General features: G+C 41.9%; 3 protein-coding genes across 11 annotated transcripts in view; 2 read left to right on the top strand and 1 right to left on the bottom strand.

Annotated features, from left to right (window-relative positions):
• The window catches only part of LOC127531401 (leukocyte elastase inhibitor-like), a 104,856-nt gene that overhangs the window by 68,695 nt on the left and 8,462 nt on the right, over positions 1-27,699 (top strand). The window contains exon 2 of the mRNA XM_051940722.1: positions 3,147-3,498. The gene's annotated coding sequence lies outside the window, so the exon portion shown is untranslated. The remainder of the gene's footprint in view (positions 1-3,146; positions 3,499-27,699) is intronic.
• LOC127531400 (leukocyte elastase inhibitor-like) overlaps positions 1-27,699 on the bottom strand; it is a 203,738-nt gene that overhangs the window by 171,051 nt on the left and 4,988 nt on the right. For 2 of the 9 annotated variants that reach the window (XR_007938506.1, XR_007938507.1), the window contains exons 3-9: positions 7,128-7,268; positions 6,729-6,846; positions 6,214-6,356; positions 4,752-4,829; positions 4,506-4,595; positions 4,237-4,417; positions 3,686-4,084 (exon numbers count right to left, since the gene is read on the bottom strand). The exons of 1 other annotated variant lie outside the window; for it this stretch is intronic. Coding sequence is in view for 5 of the 8 variants with exons in the window: in XM_051940716.1 (XP_051796676.1) it covers positions 3,858-4,084; positions 4,237-4,417; positions 4,506-4,595; positions 4,752-4,829; positions 6,214-6,356; positions 6,729-6,846; positions 7,128-7,268 (978 nt within the window). In the remaining 3 variants the exon portion in view is untranslated. Of the gene's footprint in view, positions 1-2,672; positions 3,185-3,685; positions 4,085-4,236; positions 4,418-4,505; positions 4,596-4,751; positions 4,830-6,213; positions 6,357-6,728; positions 6,847-7,127; positions 7,269-27,699 lie in introns of those variants that run through there. 6 more of the 9 variants (XR_007938505.1, XM_051940716.1, XM_051940717.1 and 3 more) reach the window with 6 other exon arrangements.
• LOC127531398 (uncharacterized) lies at positions 22,114-26,954 on the top strand. Its single transcript, XM_051940668.1, has 2 exons — positions 22,114-25,934; positions 26,146-26,954. Exon 1 carries the CDS (start codon positions 22,332-22,334, stop codon positions 25,020-25,022), a length of 2,691 nt encoding a protein of 896 aa, XP_051796628.1. The 5' UTR covers positions 22,114-22,331; the 3' UTR covers positions 25,023-25,934; positions 26,146-26,954.

Genomic DNA, 27,699 nt, shown 5'->3' with positions numbered 1-27,699 from the left:
TGTTGGAGTAAAGATGCTAAACTAGTTGTAATGGAACCTAAATCTTCCCACAGACCATGCCAAAATCAATGTACATTTAAAAAAGAAGAAAAAAAGTTAAATTCCAATAAACCTGCTTTGAATCTCTCCTTGCAGTGAGATTGAATGTAGCCACATGTTCGGAAAACAGTCTTAATAAATTCAGAAATTCATCACCAAAATTGTCACACAAATGTTTGTCAGGCCTCTAAAAGAGTCAAACTTGTTCAGCTGACATTTTTGCTGAAGCTTTATAGGAAAACAAAAACTTGGGGACTTAAAATCACTGGGTGGGAGTTCACTCTTATGTGCGTATGTTTCAATGAATATGTGGAACTGACACTGTGGTCTGTTGCAGCATTTGGCTGAAAAGGGTTACAAAGCAAATCTTAGTGAATGACAGCAGCCAAACAAGAAGTGACCTTTTTGGGTGGACTTGTTGTCATGTTAAAGGTAATGCCCTAGTCCCAAAAGACATGCTGCCATCCAAAATGTTCAAACGTGTGTCATAGAAAACGGTCCACTTAAGATTCTGAGATTACACATTGTGTAGAACTTGAATCTGGTCATACTGTTCCAAAGGCTGCAACTAAAAACAAGTTGATGGGTTTTTTGTGTATAATTCTACTGCTGGAATTTAGGCACCATTAGAAGCAGTTTCTCATGGGAAAAGCCTCACTGTGAAACATCAAGTTGTCTGAAAACTTGAATCAGAAAAAGCATTTGTTGATTTAAAGCTCACTCTGCAGACACCTTCAACGTTGGACCAAGAATACAGAGAAGGCTCCCAGTGAGTTAAAGACAGTTAAACTTGTTCCTCATCAAATAAAACCAGCAATGGTCATGGTTACGTACACCAATAAATAGATGAACAGATGCTGATGCTGTAGTAAATGATTCTGTCATGTATAATCCTAAATATTCTCAATCTAATTGTGTTCTTGGTTTTGTGCCTGTTAATTAACTAATTATTAGATGAAACTGTTTGGAATTAAGTTCATTTATTCTTGCTGGATCTGGATTTGTCCATTTTATGTTGTATTATAAGACACAACATAAATATGGGTTTTGGTTCAAACTGTTTTGCTGCACATGAATACTGAGATCATGCTGCTAACATTTTTTTTTAAAGTGAAGAGTACTCGGAAATAAGAGCACTTGTTGCACAACAAGGAAACACAGAAATAGGTCATTAGACATGGCTGCTTCCAACCACAGAGATAAAAAGCATTACTGTGCAAAACCTGTCCTCTCCTTGCTGATGATTATTGACAAAGAGGTGAAGGAAGCCTTGCAAGGGACACAGAGCAGAGGAAGGACGATGGTAACCAGAGTCTCTCAAAGAGCAAAAAGCTGCACAAATTAGGGGTGAGCTGAGGTCACTGCTGGGAGATGTCGGCCTGCTCACTCTCATTATTAAGCTTCTTTGTTCTCCCTCAGGCAGAACAAATAAGGATGCTGCATCATACAGCACCATTACATGATCTGAAAACTGAATGACCGATGTATTGTATTATTTTATATTATGTTATATTATCTACCAACACCTAAAAGACCAGTCCTGTGCTCAGTATTTATTTTTAATTCCCTTCTTGTCATGTCTTATTTACTACATTTCTCATGTTCCTTTCATACACTCCTTTCTTCTTTCTGTTAATCTGACAGAAACTGAACATGTCACTTTTACATTAATGTTCCTCACAGATTTAAGATTGAATTTATTTATTCTTGTTGAGTTGTCACAATCCCAGCAGACTCATTGGTTTAATGAACAGTAATGCAGTGAATTTAACAAGCATGTCCTATGCTTTGTATCTTTGTATCTAGAATAAAGATAAAATGAAATATATTTAGTCCACTACAAAGCAGTATTACTTTCCCTTAAAATAAACTTCTTATTCCATCATGGTAGGTAGTGCTAATGTTTTCATTTTTTGACATACAGTTCTAAAGATTCTTGACAATACAGAGATTGTTCAAAAACTCCTGATGACAGACCTGCAGGAATACATCAGAATCAGAACCACTTTATTGATCCCCGAAGGGAAATTCAACTGTCAGGATTCTTATCTGTTTCATTTTGAATTGAAGAGCCTGATTACTGACAGCAAGAAAGATTTCCTCAATCTTTCAGTCCTGCAGTGCAGGGATAGGAGCCGTCCACTGATGTTTTGTTGCTCACTGAGGCAGATATGAAGTGGATGATCCATGTTTGTCAGAATGGCCTCCATCCTGCTCAGTGCCCGTCTCTCCACCTCATCCTCCAATGTGTTCGATTTAAAATTCAAAATTCAACATATACCTGAATTTAATGTTCACATACATCACAGTCTAACTGACAAATTGTGTGTTTTTCAGCAGAAATCTTTGCAATCGTTCTTGACCTGCTGTGGATAGAACAAGTACAACCATTCAATCAGAAAAGAGTTACTGACTGAAATTTAAATTGTGTTTTGAAGATTAAAAAGGCCTTTAGGTGATACATGATGAAAACAGTTTGTTGTAAAGAAGAACTAAAATCACTTCTACAGTGAAATCCAGTGTGATATTAGCTCTTCTACATGATTAAACTACATTATAAACTCCACTGTTTTTCAAACTACATCAGAGAAAATATCAGTAAAAACCTTTTTTTTTTAATGTGACATACAATATTTGCAAACCACACACTTTTATTCCATATTTAAAACACAGGCATACACCAAAAGGACCTGGACTCAAAACCAGTTCAAACCTTCATGTAAGTTCTTCTTATTTTTAATCCATTTTTATTATATGCATAAAGTTACAGTTAAATGTAACAGAACGATAAAATTGCTTGTTTTGTAGATAAAGTACAGAGAACATTGCAGCCAAAAGGTACAGTTGATGTCTGAGCTGCTGGGTGAAAAAGGGACAATTTACAGTTAAATTCATTAAAAGGATGTAAGGTGCAGGATAAACTAGACAATATGGAGAGATGAACCACAGTAGAGAGTAAGACTGCAGCAAACAGGACCATACGTGCATTGCAGACATAAAGTAAAGGATGAGATTAGCCTAAACAGTGCTAGAGCTGAATGTTCAGGAAGGCACAGGACAAATTCACAATCATTTATATGAGAAGAGACGCAAATGAGAGAGATCAGGTTTAGAAGATCCAACACCATCGTTTTTACTCATAATCCTGGTGTAGCTGCCATATGAGCAACCTATGCAGTTCTAAGTTCATATTGATTGTTCATTTTAAGTTAATGTAATTTTGAATTAGAACTACAATTATTGCTGTACAAATAAGAGAATGTTGTTCTTTTCTATGTCCCGATTGAGAAGCATCAGGCGGAACTAATGTTTTTTGGTTGCAGTAGCGTCAGGTTCATTTTAATTGACGGACGTTATGGTTGAAGCAGACGTGAATGATCGGAGTATAAGACGTTAAAGATGCGTATGAAGACTGAAGTTTCCTTTCTTTAATTCCGTTTGGTTAATGCGGCCAATGAGGTACGTGTCTGTGTGTATATATTTCATTTTATTTCCATATTTGTAAGCGTACTCTGTGTAACCTCAGTTTAATTTATGTTTGTGTTTGTTTAGTTCTTACGACATAATTTCACGCCATGAAGGTGAAATTAAACGCCTGTACCAAAAGAACGCCTTGTGTTGGTGATTGACTGAACGGGAGCTACACCTGGTGTTGGAAACATTGGACGGGAACTCAGGGTGTGATTAGCGACAAGAAACTGTAGAGCGATTATTCTCAACATTCTTCCAGTGATGCAGAATAAAACGTTACACTATTGCAGATTATATGTGTTGTAACCTCCCTCTGTTGGGAAAACCTGCTCTAAACAACGACGCTCTCACTCAGGGGAGCAGTATCGGCCAGCAAAGAGGATGCTCATGGAAGGGTTGTGTCGGATGAAGAAGAGGAAGGGGTGGTCTGCGATGAATTTGGCTGGAGGTGTGTAGGAACAATCAACATAGGTAGCAACGGTGGCAGCAGCAGCCTCAGTTCCCTCCTCGTTGACCTCCACGAAAGCCTTATGGATGACTTCAGACAGCACCAGGTCATTGACAGGAGACATGCCTGTTAAAGGAGAGTGACAGATGATACTTCACATAAATATAGTACCTGGTGGGAGTGTAGACAGCATTGATTTGGGAGAACTTCAGTAGCCAGTTCAGGCTTTGGCTGCCTGCTCTTTAATGTATCTTGTACGATCCAGGAACACGTCATACCAGAGAAGTCACTCTTTCCCATGTCAAAGGCGTCCACCATGCCCATGCTGACCAGGACCTTCTTCATGTCGTACTTCTCCTCCATCTTGAATCGAGGCAGACCCACCTGGACCTCAACTTCATATATCCTGTCTGGACGAGTCCACTCCACAAACTTCTCATAGGTCAGCTCCTTCTCCAGCTGGGGGGTGGACGCATAATCAGTCATTCCTTTGTGTGTATCTTGTAGATTTTGTTTTGTGCCCAAGTGCAAATGTTTGTGTTTGTACCTTCTCCAGGCCTGTAGTACTGTCCTCCATGTCATTGGGGAGGAAGATGAGCATGCTGAGCTCCTTGCCTTTGTAGGGCATCTCTAGGATCTGTCAAACATTTCAAAGATGACAGTAAATACACAAACCGGCCTTGCAGCTGTTTGGTTCATGTGTATGAACTAGTTTATGGAATACATGCAAAGACTAAACCCACACACATTATCCAGACATACTGACTGATGGACTGTACTGATTATGAATTACCTTGCAGTTCACTTCGGGGATGGACTTCAAAGGAAACTCAGTTGTCTGGTACATCATCTTCACGGACTTGGTTTCATTCTGAAAACATGAAACAGAAAACATGAAAAACCTGAAACTTCCCACCAGTTGGAATCTTGTGCTCATCACCCAGTTGCAGTGAAGCAGAAGTGCATGGCAGGGTGTAATCATTGATCCTTTGACCATTGATCTATCACAGAGCCTTTCTATGTTGAACGAGAAAGATCGTCTATAAACAGAGAGGTTGGCCTCTGACACCACCTATCAGACACACAGACTGCAGCTCAGACATCCAGTTTAACCAAATCTTTATTCATGTTGGTTTTGGCTGAGTAATGAACCACTGGTAGCCTTAAATAAATATCCACCAGTCATTCAGAACCGAGAAAGCATTTGGATAAGAGGTTAAAGACCTCCAAGAACTAAAAACAAGCAAAGCTGATGGATGGATGGATGGATGGATGGATGGATGGATGGATGGATGGATGGATGGATGGATAGATGGATGGATGTTTCAAGGTTTGTTTGCCTACAAGAGGAATGAGAAACCTGTGAAACTTGGAGTGGCATTGATCAGGTGGTGAACAAACCACTATCAATGTTAACTCCATTTTTTCCAGTTAACCAACATCATAAAAATCTGATCTAGTATTAAGGCTTGCTTTGCAGTTGGTTTTGCTGTGTTTCGGCCACCTGATGGTCCTACATCTCTAAATGTTGTTTTAACAAATCACTGTTTATTACTCAGTGTCTTTACTCTTCTTTTTTTTACTGTGGTGAATATTTTGTCAGTGGACAAAACAACATTTATTAGACCAATAAAAAGGCCTGTCTCTGACTGATACAAACACCATGAGATCTATTACCCAGAATGGAAGTTTTACAATTTATTTTCTGCAACTGTAGAATGTTTCAAAAAACCTGAGAAATACATCCTCCTATCCTTTTCTAATATGCAGTCTACATCATCAGACTTTCACTATAGTGAGGATTTCTGTCAGACACTGATGTTGAATTCCTTTTATTGACATTTCTTCTAACAATTTTAATGAAGAAGGTGTAATAATAACATTATTTCTCTGATTAAATTAGAAATCCATCAGAGAATTCAACCTTTATTCAGAACTCAGAAACAAACATAATGTTCTAAAAAGTCGTCTTGAGTTGTCTCTTGCCTTCGCTGAGCTGTGGTTTGAAGATGTACAGGACACTCCTGTTGGGGGCTTTCATATGCCTGCTATGACCTCTTTGAAACAGCTGTACTTCATGGAAGAGAAGGCCTGAAACATGCATCAATTTCAATGCAGTTTGCAAAATCATTCTGTTGATAGTATCTCATGTGGTGATGTTGCATCTCATGTTTTAAATCTGTTACACAGTGAAGACAGAACTGAAGCTTGACTTGAAAAACTGTAATCACATCATCATTCTGCTGCAGTTTTACCTTGTTGACTCTAAATGGAGCATCACGTGTGGAGCTCTCCTTAAACTGCTTGTTCCACTTGCCCTTGAAGTAGATGGCATTGACCAGCACCAACCTGGTCATGTCGTCCACCACACCCTGGGCCAGCACATCCTTAATTTTACCTGGTGAACAGAATTAATGCATGTGAAGCAATGTCACATTTGGTAAAATATAAAATTGCATACTTTAAGTTTGTCACTTTGTTAACATTTTCCAGCTCTATTTATCACATAACACACCAAAATGAAATGTTTCTGCCTTTGTTCAATAGAATTTGATCAAATCATCACTCCGCCATTCAAACCCAAAGCAACACAGGTCCTCTTCATGTCCCTCATGGCTCAGTCAGGCCATTTACATCCATGTAAGTTTGTATTAAAATATTTGCAAATATAGCTCTTTCTGCACTTAAACCAACACAGGACTGACAGACAGACGGACAGAAGGAGGTTTGCAGGTCAGTTTACACACAGTAAATGTGTGTGTTGATCCACCTTGTGTTTGTTTCTCCACCCAGCTGTTGATGTTGAATCTGGCTTTTTCATAGTCAGTGATGAAGTCCACAGATTCCAGCTCAGCGTTGTAGTGCTTCCTGGTTTTTCCCAAGAACTCCTGAAATCCATCGAACCAAACAACACATTTGTAATTTATAAGTGAATCCCATGATTCATCTTACTAAAGCTCTTGTGGATAAAACAGTATTTTACAGTCATTAATTTACTTTTTCCTTGTATTTTGGCCTGGGGTCCACTCCCATATCCATCATTGCTTCTTAAACCGCTTCAACATTCCTCTCTGCTTTTCTCAGTCATGCTAGCTGAATGAAACATAAGCATAACCAAACCCTGTTTGTGAATACCCAGAACATATGCTGGAAAAAAGAAGACACACACCTGAACAAACTGGTAGGACTGCTCTCCATAGAGTCTGTTGGCAACACTGAGGGCGTACGGAGCGTCTGATTTGTTCAGCTCACTCAGCAGCTGACCAAAGTCAGAGTGGACTTCAGCCTTACAAGCCTCGGTTTTCAGACACTGTGGACAAAGTAGACACCTGTTACAAACATGCATATTACAATATATTACACTGGAATGATGGTCATCTTACCTACTAAGTGATGAGACTTGTTTTTTATACACTACTGTTCAAAGGTTTGGGAACACTTAGAAATGTCCTTATTATTGAAAGAAAAGCATTTTTTTTTACAGTGAAGATAACGTTAAATTAGTCAGAAATACAGTTTAGACATTATTAATGTGGTAAATGACTATTCTAGGTGGAAACGGCTGATTTTTAATGGAATATCTCCATAGGGGTACAGAGGAACATTTCCAGCAACCATCATTCCTGTGTTCTAATGCTACATTGTGTTAGCTAATGGTGTTGAAAGGCTCATTGATGAGTAGAAAACCCTTGTGCAGTTATGTTAGCACATGGATAAAAGTGTGAGTTTTCATGGAAAACAGGAAATTGTCTGGGTGACCCCAAACTGTCTTTGGTGCTTCATGCTACATATGATTGTCAGAGCTCCCTTCTCACCCCCCGTCCTCCCCATCTGGCATCCAAATACCCTTTTCCCATCTGTCTCCCCCCTGCATCTCTCCCTCTTTCTCCTCTCTCCCTCACTTCTGCTCCTGTCTCTTCCTTCTCCTCTCTCTCCTTCCCTCTCTCTCGGACAACCGGACCTCCATCACTTCTTCAATAAGAGGCACTGTAGAGCAAAATCTTACAAAAAAAAAAAGACCGTCGTCCTGAAGAGGTCACGTGATGTGAGACTCCATTTTGAGCAGTACGTAAAAACATATGGCAGCATAAATGACATGCAATACCTGTTCTTCATCAGCTTGATTTCGTTTTCGGGGAATTTGTTCTCCGTCCAATTCCTAGAGGTTTTTTAATCCTACACCTTTTATTTTTATAGAGAAGACTCATTTTGAGTCGAAAATCTAGATTTGTGTGGGTGAAAACCTCTTCCTCCTTGGAACCAGACTTGTGGTTTTCCTTTTTTTTTTTTTTTTTTTAGTCATGTTCTTGCCAGGGTTGGTCATCATGAATAAGAACCTTGTGAAGCTGTTGGCTGTGTCCGAAATCGCATACTAACGTACTACTCATACTAAATGTGACGTCAAAATAAGTATGTAGTGCGTTCACATTAGATAGTATGAAAAGATTGAGTACGCGAGAAATACCCGGATGTATACTATATCCAGAAAAATTTTAAGTATGCACGGTGACCACACTAGTCATACTCAACCGCCCCATAATGCTTTGCGAGCTATCCACCGACATGCAAGCCTCCGCGGGATATGTGGCCGGACCGGGGCAATTTTTATTTTATGTGGTTAAGTAGTCATCCTCATCACCCCACAGATTTGAGAAATAGGCGTTTTCTGACCAACGTTTTAAATTTGTCAGACGCTTCACAACGTGCTACTGAATGCTAGAAGCTAGTTGCAGCAGCTCGCTTTGCATACAGAACAAGTAGCAGCTACCTCCAGTAGCCTGCAGCTACAACTGAAATGATTCGCATAATCTGGCTAATAACTGCATGAGGAGTGCCGGCTTGAAATTGCCACATTAATTATGCGACTGTTTGTTAGCGTAAAATCGACCTGAAGCCGGCATTCAGCCGAGATATTTGATAGCCGTACTTCAGGTTTTTGTCGTCGGAGGTTTGAAATGCATTATGGGAAACGGAGTAGTATACTACAGTGTGAACGGTCGGCATTCTAATCATACTTATAGTACGTAGTATACAGTATATACTCATTGAGAATGTAGTATGGAGTACGTTAGTATGCGATTTCGGACACAGCCGTTGACTTGATGTTTATACTAACCCGGAACCATTTAAACCCTATACGGGCATTAGTACTGTGCACTAAGACCGCCAAACTGCCTTAGCTGTTTTCATACTTAGAACTTTTCAGGTTCATTTCAAGCATTTTTTTGAGTGAATAGGTACCCCTGTGTTCCATATTGCTACTGTGCATGCACCCTAGTAAGGGAGAGTTTTTGTAGTTACTTTTTCATTCTTAGCTAACGTGTCTTCAGGACTACTGACAGTCCAGCCTAGCTCTAGTTTGGCCCAGCCCTCATCCCGTCCCTCCTGTTCCTCCTGTCTCTCCAGTCCCTTCTGTCCTTTCAGTCCCTCCTGTCCCCCTAGTCCTTTAATTCCCTCCAGTCCCTCTCGTCCTTTCTGTCTCTCCCGTCCTTTCAGTCCCTTCAACTCCTCCTAGTCCCTCTAAGTCAGTGGTTCTCAACCCTGTTCCTCAGGACCCCATGTCCTGCATGTTTTAGATGCTTCCCTGCTCCAACACACCTGACTCAAATGATCAGCTCGTCATCAGGCTTCTGCAGAGGCTTGATGACGAGCTGATCATTTGAAGAGGAACAGGGTTGAGAACCACTGCTCTAAGTCCCCTATTGGAAATCAGCCTATCCTACAATTAAACAAACCAACAAAATATGTGTAAGGCTGTTTCCGCCCAGTTCTTTTGATGGAGTAGTCAGGAGACTTCTTCTTAAAATCAAAAGTATTTATTACAGCAAAATTGAATGTGCGATACAGAGCTCTGGGCCTGAATCCTCTGTCCCTAACCGACAATAAGTGTTCAGTCAGTTCGGATGGAATCAGACTGCTAACTGTTCCTGACCCAGTCTTCTTATACTCTAGCAGTGTGTATAGCTATCTATCAAGGCCGGCCGCCCCTTCCGATGCTGCGTTGCTGTCCTCTGTCACAGCTGATGTTTTGTCATTACGCTCACGTAGGAATGACTTTGCTTCTGCAAAGCAAGATTAGAAACTGCACATACAACTCGCTCATGTTCTTTACTGATTACAGCTTACGTCAAAAACTATCTGTACCTTTATTATCAAAAACTGTCTGTACTTTGATTATCAATCACTTTATGTCTTGATCATCCTTGGTTTCAATCACATGAGTAATAAGTAAAATAAAGCTGGACTTATCTTCTTTGTTTCATTACAGTCACACCGTGGTAATGATGCTCTTGACCTTCCTATTCCTCAGAACCAATACAACTCTTTAATATGCACACTGAGCAATTATAAAACGCACCATTTCCCACAATTCCCCCTTTTGGCCTAAGCTAACCTTAGGCCAACACAAAATATTTTACACGATAGAGGATACAGGCACTAGCTCCTCTTCTTCTTTAAGTGGATTTTCTGCCATGAGTGCTCTGAATTCATTGCCCAACATTACCTCGGACACAGTTCTGCTCATCGTCTTACTCATGAGTGTTCTGAAAATTGGAATGATGCAACAAGTGAATATGAAGAGAAACAGCATTATTATGAGAATAGGTGTGTGCACATAGCTTTCTTTTCTGGATCGTTTTTAAGTTGATTTGCTAAATCAAGAACTGTTTGTGTGAGCTCCTCATCCTGTTTCCTAAATCTGCTGTTCTGTACATGGGAAAAAGTGTCCTAAAGAAGACTCTTCTATCTGAGACTAGTGGTGGAGATCTAGTAGTGGAAGGGTCAGAATGTTTCCTTCATCTTTTGCCGTTGCAGACGAATGATAGTAACACCTGACTTGAGAATCACAAGAGCTGCAGGCTGTAGTTTAGCTAAATAGCACGCCCCACACCACCCCTGGGGGAGATACAAATAGACCCTATGGCCATGGCCCCAAACGTGGTCAGCCGGGTAGGAGAACCCCCCCGTGTGTGGAACCACAGGTTCAGACACCCATCCCATCACATCATCGCAGATTCCCACGGCAGTGAGGTTGATTGGTTTTTGCCCAACCTTCCTCACACCTAGAACCGCTGCACAGGGGATTGCTCGAAACACCTTCCATAGGAAAGTCAGTCATACAGTTTGCCACGCCTAGGTCTACGTCTCCCTCAGCACAGCTCCTCCTGAAACACAGTGATGGTGTGTTTGGCTAGCGTGCCGTCGTGATTCCCTGTAGATTAGTTTCATTAGTAGTTATCCTAAAATGTTGAGGCATTCTCCAGTTTGTCAAGTCATAGTCACTGGCATTAGTGCAGCTTGGCAAATACTAAGTGAATTTTTAAAGGTAGTGACTGGGGTTGTAATTAGAGGTGTAGATTGCTACAACACATATAATGTCATCTAGTGTTGACTGGTTTTGGTGTTAAGCATGCATTGGTCCGTGAATGATGAGGTATGAATGAGCACACATAGCAGTCAGACATATTTGAACTTTTTGAGGTCAGGTTTGCCATCTGGAACCAAACATTATCATGGTGATCACCAACATATAGTTCATGGTTTCTTTTCTCCCTGTCAATCTCATTCGTCATTGACAAACATGAAATGCAAGTTTTTGTTTTTTTTCTGTTTTTTTTTTTTTTTTTTAAATCAATTTCCGTGATCTCAGGTGAGGAAACCAGGAGGTGAACTTAGGAACACTCAGGAGACACATATAACTGATGTAGAGAAAAAATGCACTACTGAATTCAGGAGAAATTATACAGCAAGAACCGCATATGCCGACAAAGCCAGTATCAACTCTGAGGAGTCTCTCTGTCCTTGGTGGGTTTATACTGTCTGAAAGGAGAAAGGAGGCAGGATCTAACCTTGTTATTGTTGCTGTATCAGCAAATAGTTGTCTGTCTGAGCAGTTGGTGTGCTTCAGTTGGGGTCAAAGGGTGACCTTCTGTATGTTGGTACAATTTTTCCTTAACAAATCCCCCTTTTTGATCATGAGATCAAACCTAAACTACAAGTGAAAGGAAAAATTTTGCGTGTGTGGAAACTGTGGCCAGAGAGCTCCACAAAATTGATTCTGTAATATTCAAGATGTAAAAAAATCGTTTTAAAAGTCATAGTCATTTACAATGAAATACACAAATGCACAATAAAATGAGCTTGATTGCTGTGGTAAATTTAAATCATGTAGAAAATTAAATGCAATGAAATTGGAGTAATTAATCACATCTGCTATACCTGTAATTACACATGGTTCAATGAGCTGAAATTTCCATAATCTAAACTAACCCAAAATTTAACTTTACTGATTTATTAGTAATATGTTAATAGTTATACACTCTTGATTTGTTTAACATTAATTCACACACTTGAGTAAGAAAAATGCCCTGAAAAAAAGAAGAAACTCTGATACAATCAATCCTTACAAATTCTTTTACCTTCAACTACTCAAGACTACTGCAATCATGTAATTAACTGAATGTGTGTTATACACAAAATCATTCTACGATAAGTTTTCTATAGAGACATTATTACATGAAAATTCAGGTACCCAGCAAGACAGTTATTGTTGTGCTATTCATGATTCTCAAAATTAAAAGTACACACACGTGTAAATGTAGTGCAGTGAAGATGTAACTAAGTGTATGTGTGAAGTGTATGTATGTTGTGGCATTTGTGTGTGTAAGCTGTTGCATCCCTCTTACTGACCTGGTCTAAATCATCTTTTATTCGTTCAATTCAACCAGTGTGAATGATGTTCAAGACCCTCCCATTTCTCAGATCAGCGCAACTCAAAAGAGCACAATAATGCAATGTGTGAATCAGTGTAAAACCAGCACATCTAGGAAACAAAACTTAATGAGAAAATTCTCTAAAATCAATGAGTAGATGGTTATATTATGTGATTATAAAACGATTCCCTTGTAATGTTAAATCAGCATCTCAATTAGTATATGTTGTATGTTAATTAATGAAATGTTTTCTCTGTGGTTGATTCTAACTTTTACCTGTTTTCAAAGCCATCCCCCCCTTTGAAATGAAGGAATAGTAAGTCAAAAAAAATGTGAACAGCTTGTACAACTGTGAAGTAAAAGTATAAGAGTATAGTGTATTATGTATAACTACCTGAGGCACATGTGTGTGACAATTGTGTTTGTGGCACATCTCTGAGCTTGCACTGTGATAAAAGGGATCTTTTTAAACTTGAAAAAATGTAGGGAAAAGAAAACATACACTGGAATGTCTTAATCTCAATATGCATTAGATTAAAGTAACAGAACAAGTGAGAACAAGCAATAGTGAAATTACCATCACTTTGATCATTGTCAGGAATCTGAGTAATCCTGAACCCCATGTTCCAAACAAACTAGAAACATTCCCAAAATCAAAAGTGTGTACATCATGAAGCTATTTTAGTCCCTGCGCTGTGTCGTGCACCATGTCTTGTACATCAAATGTGGTATCTGAGATATATGAACAGCACTTTGGCCCTATGACCTTACAAGTACCTCCTTGTGCTGCTAGGAGCAGATCCAGAGCCATTCTATTTTGCAGAGCCACAGTTTTAACCTCCTCTCTTTATAAGCTTGTAGCTTCTTCAGGGTGTCCATTTTCACAATGTAAAAACTGACAAGACTCCATTGATCTCAAAGTGGAATAACCTGAACTGTGTGGATTTTTATTCTGAACGTTCAGAGAACAGATAGGAAGAAAAGAACACAGAGTCCATGTTGTGCTTTTTCTATCCACTGTTTCTGTTGTTTAAGAACAAACAGATAAACTCCTTCAGTCTCTGGGAGCTGTAAGAACATGATGTGAAGCAATGAGCTGCTGTCATGTTGAACAGATAGAATGAAGGATTCAATCTCTCTATTCATTAATAAATAGCAGTTTTAAATGCGGTGACTATTAAATTTGTTCATTAAGTAACCTTAAATTTTCTTGCAAACACTTGAATGAAAGCAGTGAGACGACGAAGCTCTTTTTGCTAAATTTGTTTTAAATTTGGAGGAAACTGTAATTATGTCATAATTCTGAGGTTAAAGATAAACTTTCAAAGAGCTGAGATCTGTTGAGTCGTCATTTCACTTCATAAATGCTTGTCACTGAAAAATCCCAAATCTCTAAACATATGAACAATTTAGATTCCTATTTAACTGAGTCCATTGCAGGTCTCTATGATCATTCTTACAAAGCATACTGGATCATAAAGTGATTTCTGTCATCATACACATCCTGAATTCAGATTACAGGTAAGAAATAAGTTTAAATGGAAGAAAAGCATGTAGTGCAGATATTGTGAATTCAATTCATGTTTCTCTGCTTTTTGTAAGAAAGTTTTTTATAAACACAATAACATCATTTTTAGTGTCTAAAACCATCGTCTATATTAAGTGCAACTGTGTCGAAAGACAAACTGATATCTAGGTTTTAAATCTAAAGTTACCAACACATAATAGGAGTTACATTATCAAGTTATTGCAGCTAGTATTCAATTTAGAAGCTGGTTTAATTTGACTGAATGGAGACAATGTTGTATTAAATGAATTGTAATTGTCAGGATTCTGCCCTTTTGCTGCCTCTTTGTCCCTTCTTCCACCTTTAGTCTTCTTGTCTGAATTTATCCTTTTAGATTCTGTTGTTTGTTGCTTTTGTCTAAGCCTGTTTGTTCCTCCTGTGTTAGTTTCTGTCCACCCTTCTTAGTCTGCCATTTTGCCTTTGTCTAGTTTAGTTTTTTGTCCACTCAGTCTCGCTTTCAGTTTGTAAAGGTTTCTTTGATTTAGTTCAATAAATTCTTTTAATTATGCCTAGCGTTCTCTCAGTGATGTCTGCGTTTGGGTTCTCCACATCCACCATTCCTAACAGTAATAAATTTTACAATTGATCTAGGAGGTCAAACCTCTACTGATAATTCATCTCTGCAACACAGAAGAGCATTTCTTCACAGGCCCTGAAGAAATGATAAATGTTTTGTGTATCTTCTGTGTTTTTTTTTTTTTTTTTTTTTTAAAAGAAGCTGAAAAGGCAGAAATAATCCCACATCAGCAGATGCGTGTACTGCTGCTGCTGCTACTATAACTGCCTGTATACAATTACTACTGGATCTAATTTTTATTTTATTTTTTTTGAGCAACATGCCACAGGTCTCATTTGCACCTCACAGTTTTGTTTGTTATCATTTTGATAGAAGACGCTAGCTGTCTTGTCTTCTTTTCCTGTTCCTTTTACGATTACTGTCTCAGCATGTTTTACCCAATTCATGGCCTGTGTGAGGGTTTGAGTGGGGGGGGCTACATTATGTTTAGTCAACCAGTTTTTCAGCCCTGGCCGGAGATTATTTATAAAAACAGTCTTCAGGTGTTGTTGGAAAAGTTCGCTCCCTTGTCTGTCGTCTGTCAGTCCACTGTGTCTAGCAAACACAGCCTCCAGTCTTACTTTAAAGTCCTTTGTTGATTTTCCGTCTTGTTGTTTAGTCTGTCCTATTTCACTATAATCAGCTCTTTGAGCGAAGGTCCGGGTAATACGGTCGTTCAATGCTTGTTTTTCTCTCTCGTTTTTTTTTTAGTTTCAAATCTTACACAGATCTTTATTGTTCTTTTAATTACATAAAGTTCATGGCAAACAAGTTGCCCCTTTCTCTTTTCTTTCCATCTCAACAACAACAACATTTTGTGCACACATACGAAAACCTTTCTCATCTCCCTTCCCCTACGTACTTTTTACCATTAGTTACACTCACTTGATTTTTACCATCTTTCCATTTATGAGCCAAAACACACTTTATCCCTCAGGTCTCAATTAATCTCTTCAGCCTTCAACAACGTTCTCTTTTCATCATCAACCAGTCTTTTACATCTTTCGCTGTCCATCTTTGATTATGTCATTCTCTAAGTTTGATAATTGTTTCCACAGCAGTGGGTCTTTGTCATCTAAAATTAGTCCTGATTCTTTTAGTTCTTTGAATTTTGTGTCATCAAACAATCTTTTCTTTTTTCTGTCTTTTGTTTTTTTCTCCGCTGAATAATTGAGTTACAGCTACTTCCCACTGTTTTTCTAAGGACTAAATGCCCTTTTTTTTTGTTCTTCTTCCTCCATGTTTGATCAGAATGTGTACTACAGGGTGTGTTTGACCAGTATCAATGCTTCTTGAGCCAATTCAGAGTCCTCAGAAATCAAGCTTCTAGAATACACTGTTGTATTCCGGATTTCTGCTGGGGGTTCTAATCCCAGGACTGAGAATCGTTTTAGAGTTACTGCCAAATCACACCTAGAACCTAATGAATGACTCAGTAACCTACTTCAACTGACAACAGCTTTATGTTTACACCGTTAGGTTTCAGGCTGTCCGCTGATTCAGTTACTTTTCATTCCAGTTATACATGAGCTCCTCATTCACACTCTCATTCATACTCTCTTTCACACTCTCTGAGACGCAGTTACACTAGGCAGTACCGTTCACGTTGTCTCAGTGAGATTCCACAAGACACAACAACACATAAAAACCGGTTGTCCATTTCATTCACTTTTTTAGTCACTGGCTTTCATCACTGTTTTTTGTCTTTTTATATTTTTATTTTCAAGCTTTTAGAGGTGAACTACGTCCTCAGGGCTTCTAAACCCAGTATTTTCAAGCTTTTAGAGGGGAACCACATCCTCAGGGCTTCTAAACCCAGTATTTTCAACCACTCGTCAGCGATCCAGGCTTATACCAAACCGTCCAGGCTATTTGCCAGCCTAAGAAACTGTTGCCTAACAGGGATTACATTACACTTAGGGTTGCAGAATAGGCCCTCTGCTCTATCCACCTTTTGGAGGGACTCCTAAACCCCCCGGGTTTTCTAACCCAGAACAGAGTATCCAGCCAGAGATTCTATCCTCTGTGGATCAGTGACTTTTTCCATTTGCATTAACCTTAGCGCTTCTTCATCATTTTCATCATTTTTATTTCTTCCAGAAGCACATTCAATTTTGTATACTAGAACATACAGGAGGAATTCTGACAACAGTTTTGGAATAGCCAATAGCAGACTTTGATGTCAACAGGCGTCTGCTTACCTTTTATAGGGCGCCCAAGTTGTCAAAAAGTCCTTTGTATGTCCGTTGTTTGTTCAAATGTACGTCTATTGTCAATTCCCCTTCTCCATCCGGGTCACGGCACCAAATTGTTGGAAATCAGCCTATCCTACAATTAAACAAACCAACAAAATATGTGTAAGGCTGTTTCCGCCCAGTTCTTTTGATGGAGTAGTCAGGAGACTTCTTCTTAAAATCAAAAGTGTTTATTACAGCAAAATTGAATGTGCGATACAGAGCTCTGGGCCTGAATCCTCTGTCCCTAACCGACAATAAGTGTTCAGTCAGTTCGGATGGAATCAGACTGCTAACTGTTCCTGACCCAGTCTTCTTATACTCTAGCAGTGTGTATAGCTATCTATCAAGGCCGGCCGCCCCTTCCGATGCTGCGTTGCTGTCCTCTGTCACAGCTGATGTTTTGTCATTACGCTCACGTAGGAATGACTTCGCTTCTGCAAAGCAAGATTAGAAACTGCACATACAACTCGCTCATGTTCTTTACTGATTACAGCTTACGTCAAAAACTATCTGTACCTTTATTATCAAAAACTGTCTGTACTTTGATTATCAATCACTTTATGTCTTGATCATCCTTGGTTTCAATCACATGAGTAATAAGTAAAATAAAGCTGGACTTATCTTCTTTGTTTCATTACAGTCACACCGTGGTAATGATGCTCTTGACCTTCCTATTCCTCAGAACCAATACAACTCTTTAATATGCACACTGAGCAATTATAAAACACACCATTTCCCACACCCCCTAGCTCCCCGGCGTGTCCCTGGCTGCTCCTTGGTCACAGTGGGTTCTCACCCTGACTGGTTCCGTGGGGCGCTGGGAGGCGCTCATGGGGGGGGGTACTGTCAGAGCTCCCTTCTCACCCCCTGTCCTCCCCATCTGGCATCCAAATACCCTTTTCCCATCTGTCTCCCCCCTGCATCTCTCCCTCTTTCTCCTCTCTCCCTCACTCCTGCTCCTGTCTCTTCCTTCTCCTCTCTCTCCGTCCCTCTCTCTCTCCCCAGCGCTGCACCGGGTGGAGCACGGCCACACGGCTGCATCCACTCGGTAATCAGCAGCCTCCCCGGGACCCGCACAGCTGTGGCTCGTTCCTGATTACTCCACACCAGCAATAAAAGACCGGTTCATACTCTCCAGCCCGGTCTCACGGGGATTCGTGAAACTGTCACGTCAGTTTTTGTTTCGGTTTCGTGCACACCAACACGATGTCGTCATGTTTTTCGTGCCGCTCACCACGAGCGAAACCCGCTGTGGTAATCACATCTGAAAGTGGTTTATACCGGCGGATTCATGACGATCTAAGCTGTCCATCGGCGTCTGCGGCCGCCGCTGCGGCGGCCGCTTCGGCCGCCGGACATTCTTTAAATTCCTATGCAAATTCGGCGGATTCATGACGATTTAAGCTGTCCATCGGCATTTGCGGCCGCCATCGCGGCCGCCATCGCGGCCGCCAGACATCCGGCCTCAGCAGCGGCCACAGCAGACGCCACAGCAGACGCCACAGCAGACGCCGATGGACAGCTTAAATTGTCATGAATCCGCCGGTATAAACCACTTTCAGATGTGATCCGGCCGCAACAGCGGCCGGATGTCTGGCGGCCGCAATGGCGGCCGCAATGGCGGCCGCAGCGGCGGCCGCAAACGCCGATGGACAGCTTAGATCGTCATGAATCCGCCGAATTTGCATAGGAATTTAAAGAATGTCCGGTGGCCGCAGTGGTGGCCGCAGTGGCGGCAGCGGCCGCAGACGCCGATGGACAGCTTAGATCGTCATGAATCCGCCGGTATAAACCACTTTCAGATGTGATTACCACAGCGGGTTTCGCTCGTGGTGAGCGGCACGAAAAACATGACGACATCGTGTTGGTGCGCACAAAACCGAAACAAAAACTGACGTGACAGTTTCACGAATCCCCGTGAGACCGTGTTGTACTCTCACACCCTGCCAGATTGTAAACTCCTGCCACGCAGTCAGTTTCCTTCTCGCTGCTTTAACCTGTTATTATTTCAGTTCTGTTCCTAATGCTGCCTGTCCTCCCTTCTTCCCCAGATCTCCTGCAGTCCTGCCTTTTCCCTCGTGCTCCCCTCCGGATCCCCCTCTCGGCTTCCCTTTCTGGACCCCTGGATCCCCTTGCAGCCTCACCACCCCGGACCCTCTACATCTGGCTTCCCTCCTTTGGTTTCCCCTGCCTTCTGCCTACCTGCCGCTGCCAGCACCCATGTGCTGCCTCTGTTCTTGTTGCTATGCACCACCAGGTGGCGCTTCATAGTTTGGCCTTGGTCATAATTCCTGATGTGAGTTTTGAGCCTTGCAGGCATCTGTAGCTACTTCCTGTTCTGTTCTGCAACCAACATGTGAATTCGTGGCAGAGTCTTCAGAGTTATTATTGTTGTTCCCCGTTTTCTCAAGAGTGAGGAAAATATATGCCTGTGAGTACTGAATTACATACCGATTGTGTTATTGCATTGAGCAAGTACGATGTTGCCGAGTTTGATCTCGTACTGTTTTCCGCGACCGCAATGCTAACCGTTAGCATGTCAATGGGTTTTCCCATAGGGATTAGCATCAAGCTAGCGGACTTTGTTTATATGCGTATTTTCGTGTATGTCGTGACTTATTGTATTTTTCTTGTCTTTTCAGTTTTACAGTATTCATGTGGAGACAATAAAGCGTGGCCTGAACCCACAAAACGTTGTCTTTTTTATGAAGACTGTTCACTACCTGCCAACTTAACAAGACGTTGGGGAGGGCAGAATAGTAAAAAGGCATTCATCTCGTCACTCTCTGCTGGGGAAGCCAATCTGCAGTGTTTGAAGCATCGAAGAAGGCTTGACATGGCAACTTCTACACATAGCCAAGAGCCAGCACTGGAAACGAGATCATGTGTTTCTGGTTCCACACGCATCAGTAAGCTCACCTCTTCATCTGCAGCTGCCGCTAGAGCACGAGCTAAAGCTGAGGCCGCACGTGTCCAGCTTTCCTTTGCAACACAAGAACCAGACATTTTGAAGCAAAAAGCTGCCCTCGAAGCTGATTTGCTGATACTCCAGTCACAGAAAGCAGCAGCAGCAGCACTAGCTGTGGCTCAAGCTTGGGAAACGTCCACGCTCGAAAGTGGATGTCTGCAACAGCCTCAGGTAGACCAAATTCCTCCAATCAACGCAGCACAGCGGACACAAGAGTACGTGCAGCAGCATTCAGGACTAAATGTCAACTTGCAGACAACTGTTGCGAAACAGCCTGATCCTCCGCCTGCATTAATGCCACAGCCAGATGTGGGCAACAATGAAGAAGCAGCACACTACATGAAGCAAAGTGGTCACAAGCACACTGACTACTGCAATCAAGAGTTCAAACCTTTGCCACTTCATCCTGCATGTATGCCACCTATGGCGTCACATGCCCTCAGCTCAAAAAGAGAACCTCTTGATGAGATTTATGTTTCCTATGGTGGAAAGCCGTCCCACAGCGACTATCCCTGTCATCCACGGCTCAGTGTATCGCCACCCAGACCTCCTGTTATTCATTCTGCCGCCGCCTCTGATCTTGCTAAATACCTGATGAGGAGAGAGATGGTTAGTTCTGGTCTACTTAAATTTGACGACCAACCAGAAAACTACTGGGCTTGGAAGACATCCTTCCAGAGCGCAGTCCAAGGTCTGGATCTGACACCTCAAGAGGAGCTAGATCTGCTCTCCAAATGGCTTGGACCACAGTCGGCTGCACAAGCAAAGAGAATAAGAGCTGCCTACATTCATAACCCCAATGCTGGTCTCAACATGGTGTGGCAGAGACTTGAAGACTGCTTTGGCGCACCAGAGATTATAGAGCATGCCTTATTAAAGAAGGTTGAGGACTTCCCAAAAATAGCAAACAGGGAAACCCAGCGACTGAGAGAGCTAGGAGACCTTCTCCTAGAACTGCAAGCAGCAAAGCTTAATGGCTATCTCCCAGGCCTTTCCCACCTTGATACAGCACATGGTGTCAATCCCATCTTAGCCAAACTCCCATATAACGTACAAGAGAAATGGGTGTCAGTTGCCTCAAAGCTCAAGAGAGACAAGAGAGTGTCATACCCTTCATTCGGATTTTTTGTGGACTTCATAAATGAGGAGGCCAAAATTCGCAATGATCCAAGCTTCACCTTTGTCACCAGCCCCAGCACCATCACCCCTAGACCAGAAGGAATGGTGAAACAGAAATATCAACCTCCGGTGTCTGTCAGAAAGACAGATGTTTTTCAAGCAGCGGACTCCAGCTCAAAAGCCTCTGCAGACAAAACCATCATTGACCCTGACAAGCAGTGTCCGCTGCATGGTAAGCCACACCCCTTGAGAAAATGTCGCCTGTTCAGGAGTAAAACCTTACAGGAGAGGAAAGCTTTTCTGAAGGACAAGCGCATATGTTTTAGATGCTGTTCTTCCATCCATCATATGGCCAAAGACTGTGTTCAGACAGTGCAATGTAAAGAATGTGGCAGTGAAAGTCATCCCACTGTTTTGCATCCAGAGCCAATATCATTAAAGTCAGAGAACTTTGCTGCCTCAGAAGATGATGGCGGGGAGTCAGGAAGACCACACACCCCTGCTGTTACAGCAAAGTGTACAGAAATATGTGGAAACACAACTGCTCCCAGATCTTGCTCCAAGATTTGTCTGGTTCGAATATATCCAAGTGGTCAACCAGAGAAAGAGAGAAAAATGTACGCAGTTCTTGACGAGCAAAGTAACCGCTCCTTAGCAAAGACAGAATTCTTTGACCTTTTTGATGTGTATGGACAGTTAGAACCATACACATTGAAAACATGTTCAGGAGTCATGGAGGTAACAGGAAGGCGTGCTAATAACTTTGTCATTGAGTCTATTGATGGAATGTCTCAGCTCCCTCTTCCTACCCTCGTCGAGTGTGACATGATCCCTGATGATAGATCAGAAATCCCATCACCTGAAATCACTCATTATTGGCCACACCTGAATGCAGTAACGAGCAAAATCCCAGAAATCGATCCAAATGCTGCTATTCTTCTTCTACTTGGTAGAGACATCCTCAGTATCCACAAGGTCAGAGAGCAGTATAACGGACAACAGAACGAACCATATGCTCAGCGTCTTGACCTTGGGTGGGTCATTGTTGGAAGTGTGTGTCTCGGGGGTGCGCACAAGCCAACTAGCATTAGTTGCTACAGAACCAATGTCCTCCAGAATGGACGAGCTTCAGTTTGTAGCCCATGTAAGAGTACAATCCAGATTAAAGAGAAGTTCAGCTACCAAAGTCCAAACTTGAGTTTGCAGAGCTCCATGCTAAAAATGGATATTGAGGCAGACGATCTTGGCAGACGAGTGTTTCAAAGAACGCAGCATGACGACAAGCTAGCTCTGTCAATTGAAGATGAGAACTTCCTGGAAACACTAGAGAAACAAGCCTATAGAGACAGCTCCAACACATGGGTTGCCCCCTTACCCTTCAGGAAACCACGGAACCTTCTACCAAATAACAAAGCTGAAGCCTTGAGGCGTCTCTCATCCCTCCGGCGAACGTTATATAAGAAGCCTAAGATGCAAGAACATTTCATTAAATTCATGCAAAACATGTTTGATGAAAAACAGGCTGAGCCAGCTCCACCACTTCAAGACAGTCAGGAGTGCTGGTACTTACCTTTTTTTGGGGTTTATCATCCTCAAAAGCCAGACAAAATTAGGGTAGTGTTTGACTCTAGCGCCAAACATGAAGGTGTTTCTCTCAACAGCGTGCTGATGAGTGGACCAGATCTAAACAACAATCTGGTGGGAGTCCTAATTCGTTTCCGCAAAGAACCTGTTGCAGTCACCGCTGATGTGCAGCAGATGTTCTACTGCTTCACAGTCTCAGAGGAGCATCGAGACTACTTAAGATTTTTATGGTATTCAGACAACGACCTTCAAAAGACAGTGAAAGAGTTTCGAATGACTGTACACGTCTTTGGCAACAGTCCGTCGCCAGCAGTTGCAATTTACTGCCTAAGACGAGCTGCCCTGGAAGCAGAGGATTCCAACACTGATGCAAGAGACTTTGTCATGCGGAACTTCTATGTGGACGACGGGCTCGCTTCGTTCCCGACGGAAGCAGAGGCCATCAATGTCTTACAAGCATCCCAAGAAATGCTTGCTGAGTCTAACATCAAGCTTCATAAGATAGCCTCCAACAGCAACATTGTCATGCAGGCATTTGATCCAGCAGACCGAGCCAAAGAACTGAAAGACCTGGATCTAGGAGTAGAACCACTCCCGCTTCAAAGAAGTCTGGGTCTCAGCTGGAACCTTGAGTCAGACAGCTTCACCTTCTCTGTTTCCCATGAGGAGAAGGCTGTCACTAAAAGAGGTATTCTGTCAACGGTTAACAGCTTGTTTGATCCTTTGGGATTTGCTTCACCTGTCACAATTGGAGGAAGAAACATAATGAGAGAACTATCTCTTGAACACTATGACTGGGATACTCCACTCCCAGCCGCAAAACAGGAGAAATGGAAGCTCTGGAGGGATTCAATGAAAGAACTAGTGCAACTCCAGATTCCCAGGTGCTACGTTCCTGTCTCTCTGGCTAAACAGACACAGTACAGAGAGCTCTGTGTGTTTTCAGACGCATCAAACATCGCCATAGCTGCTGTGGCCTATCTAAAAGCAGTCAGCACTACAGGAGACTGTCATGTTGGGTTTATTATGGGTAAATCCAAGCTAGCTCCACGTCCAGCTCATACTATCCCACGTTTAGAGCTGTGTGCAGCTGTCTTAGCCGTCGAGTTGGCAGACTTCCTGAAAGATGAACTGGACATTGATGTGCATGCAGTGAAATTCTACACAGATAGCAAAATCGTGTTGGGCTACATTCACAATACCTCACGCCGATTCTATGTATATGTTTCCAACCGAGTTGTACGGATAAGGAAGTCTTCACATCCACACCAGTGGTCTTATGTCAACACTGAGGAAAATCCTGCAGATCATGGCACACGGCCAGTAACCGCTGCAGCTCTCAAAGACACCAACTGGTTCTCTGGGCCATTGTTTTTGTCAAACTCTCAGCCAGAAGCCACCACTCAGACAGACAACTTCGAGTTGGTGCATCCGGATGTGGATCAAGAGATCCGACTTGAGGTAACAACCTATATTACAAAGGTGACAGGAAGTCTTCTCAGATCCCACAGATTTGAGAGATTCTCCACCTGGAAGTCGCTGACAAGAGCAGTTTCCAGGCTGATTCAGGGAGCGAGAACTGCATTGAAAACTCCGATTGTCTGTGGTGCTAGAGAAAGTGAAAGTGCACAAGCTACAACAGTAATTATCAAAGCTGTGCAGCAAGATTTCTTCTCAAAAGAAGTCCAATGTCTTTCAAAAGGAGATCCAATTCCAAAGCAAAGCTCATTAATAAAGCTGACCCCATTCTTGGACAAGGATGGACTGTTGAGAATTGGGGGCCGCACATCCTCAGCAAACTTGCCCTTTGATGACAAACACCCTTTAATCATTCCCAAATCTCACGTTGCTACCTTGTTGGTAAGACACTATCACGAGCAAGTCGCACATCAAGGAAGACATTTCACAGAAGGTGGTGTTAGATCAGCTGGACTGTGGCTAATTGGGGAAAAGAGACTTGTGTCAAATGTGATACATAAATGCATTTTCTGCAGGAAATTAAGAGGGAAACTGGAGGAACAAAAAATGTCTGACTTGCCACAGGACAGACTTTCTCCAGAACCACCGTTCACACATGTCGGCTTAGACATTTTCGGCCCATGGACAGTGATCGCCAGAAGAACAAGAGGAGGTCATGCTGAAAACAAACGTTGGGCAAGCATGTTCACGTGCTTGAGCACCAGAGCGGTGCACATTGAAGTGATAGAGTCCATGACCACGGCAAGCTTCATTAATGCACTCAGACGTTTTGCAGCAATCAGAGGACCTGTGAAAACACTTCGTTCTGATCGAGGTACAAACTTCATCGGGGCCTGCTAAGAACTCAGTTTTAACACCGATGACTCTGATTTGAAAACTTACCTTCAAAACAACAAATGCACCTGGACCTTCAATCCCCCTCACTCCTCTCACAGGGGTGGAGTGTGGGAGAGAATGATCGGTGTTGCAAGACGTATCCTGGATGCTCTTCTCCTAAAAAAGAAAACATCCCTCCTCACACATGAAGGTCTTATCACTCTGATGGCAGAGGTCACTGCTGTTATGAACTCCAGGCCCTTGGTGCCTATATCTTCTGATCCAGAAGAACCAGCAGTTCTCACTCCATCGATGTTGCTGACACAGAAGGTGGAGTCGCTGTCAGCTCCTGTTGGAGATTTTGATGCCAACGATCTGTCCAGCAAGCACTGGAGGAAAGTTCAGGGCCTTGCTGATGCATTTTGGAGAAGATGGAGACTGGAGTACTTGGCCACACTTCAACCCAGGAGGAAGTGGCATGCTGTGAAACGTGACCTGCAGGAAGGAGATGTTGTCCTTCTTAAGGACGCACAGGCCAAAAGAACAGACTGGTCGACTGGACTTGTTGTTAAGACTATACCTAGCCAAGATGGTAGAGTGCGGAAAGTTGAAGTTAAAGTAGTCAGACAGGGTACACCTAAAGTTTACTTGAGGCCTATCTCAGAAATAGTTTTTCTCTTTGATAATCCCAGTACATAGTGGTATAAAGTGTTATACCAGGCGAGGAGTGTGCTGCCTCTGTTCTTGTTGCTATGCACCACCAGGTGGCGCTTCATAGTTTGGCCTTGGTTATAATTCCTGATGTGAGTTTTGAGCCTTGCAGGCATCCGTAGCTACTTCCTGTTCTGTTCTGCAACCAACAAGTGAATTCGTGGCAGAGTCTTCAGTTATTATTGTTGTTCCCCGTTTTCTCAAGAGTGAGGAAAATATATGCCTGTGAGTACTGAATTACATACCGATTGTGTTATTGCATTGAGCAAGTACGATGTTGCCGAGTTTGATCTCGTACTGTTTTCCGCGACCGCAATGCTAACCGTTAGCATGTCAATGGGTTTTCCCATAGGGATTAGCATCAAGCTAGCGGACTTTGTTTATATGCGTATTTTCGTGTATGTCGTGACTTATTGTATTTTTCTTGTCTTTTCAGTTTTACAGTATTCATGTGGAGACAATAAAGCGTGGCCTGAACCCACAAAACGTTGTCTTTTTTATGAAGACTGTTCACTACCTGCCAACTTAACAAGACGTTGGGGAGGGCAGAATAACCCACACTCCCGACCTCCACACTCCGTTCCGCCCAGCCCACTCGCTACCCTCTGATCCCCGGCTCCACTGCTCTGTCCCCGGACTCCTCTCCTCCACACCACCCCGGATTCCCCTCTGGCTTGTCACCCCTCCACGAATCCCTCACCTTCCCTCAATAAATCACTCTCTTTACCTGCCTCTGCGGCGTGTTCTCTGTTCGGGTTCTCCTGCTCGTAAACGTGACAATGATGGTTTAGCTGTTCACCTAAAACGTGCCAGAACTAAATGATCCCTTTACTGTTGACTCTTTAATCTTCAGCAGGTCAGGTGGTAGAGTGAACGGGTTACACTGCTGCATCTGCATTGGTGGTTCTGCCTGCCATGGTTCCTTTGGTTTGGTAAAACAGAGAACCTGGGGGTCCAGGTGGTAGTGCTGACTGTTAGGTTGGATGTCATTTGTCTGTAGTTGTGTGCAATAAGTTTCCATCCATCCTGATATGTGGGCTGAGTTCCACAGGCATTACATTACAGTACAACCCCCCTCATATTTATTGTTTAATTCAAGACCCCCTGCAGTCAAAATCAACTTTTCAACGTCACTAACATGTTCACATGGAGTTTTAATAAACTAGAGCAGGGATGTGCAAAAAAGTATGTTCTGAAAATGTTCAAGGTATTAAAGAATGATCTTTTTACAAAACATTACGAACAATCTGGAATTTCTTCAGAAAAACATTCAATTTCAGCAACATTATGACTCAGTTTATCATTTACACATTACAACTAACAGATCACAGAGTGTCTACAAAGGAACACAACATTTAGTCACAGATATCTGGAACTGAATGATATACTATTTTACTTTATGATTAAAATGGTAAAAGTCAGTTTACAAAAAATACAAAAACAACAAAAACACAAAATATCAAAAAAATGCGACACAAAACAAAAGAACAATGATTTATGATCAAAAGTTAAAAAAAATACAAAAAACTAAATTTTTTACATAAACGAGACAAAATAACGACAACGAGAAACAAAACAACAAAAACACGAGACAACAAAAAAGACAAAAACAACTTAAACTAGACAAAATATTACAAAAATGAGAGAAAAAACGACAAAAGAACAATGAACAATCCAGTATTTTATTTTTTGTTCAAAACAACTTGTCAAGGTCTAGAAATTATTGGAAATTTACAGTTTTACAAAAATATAATCTGCAGTTAATGTCTTGTCTGTAATTTTTGTACTTTACAAAATCATCCCACAGGCCGGATTGGACCCTCTGGAGGGCCGGTTTTGGCCCGAGGGCCGCATGTTTGACACCCCTGCACTAAAGGATATATCATTAGTGATACAAGCAGTCAGCATCAGGGTGGAGAATTTCCAACAACTACACTTTCAAAAACACACATTCAGACTTCTAAGGTTTATTAAAGCAAAAATAGAAATT

Source organism: Acanthochromis polyacanthus, chromosome 20, assembly GCF_021347895.1.
Source record: "Acanthochromis polyacanthus isolate Apoly-LR-REF ecotype Palm Island chromosome 20, KAUST_Apoly_ChrSc, whole genome shotgun sequence".
Classification (NCBI taxonomy): domain Eukaryota; kingdom Metazoa; phylum Chordata; class Actinopteri; family Pomacentridae; genus Acanthochromis; species Acanthochromis polyacanthus.
Note: the sequence above shows the minus strand (reverse complement) of the source record. Positions and strands in the feature narration are given on the sequence as shown.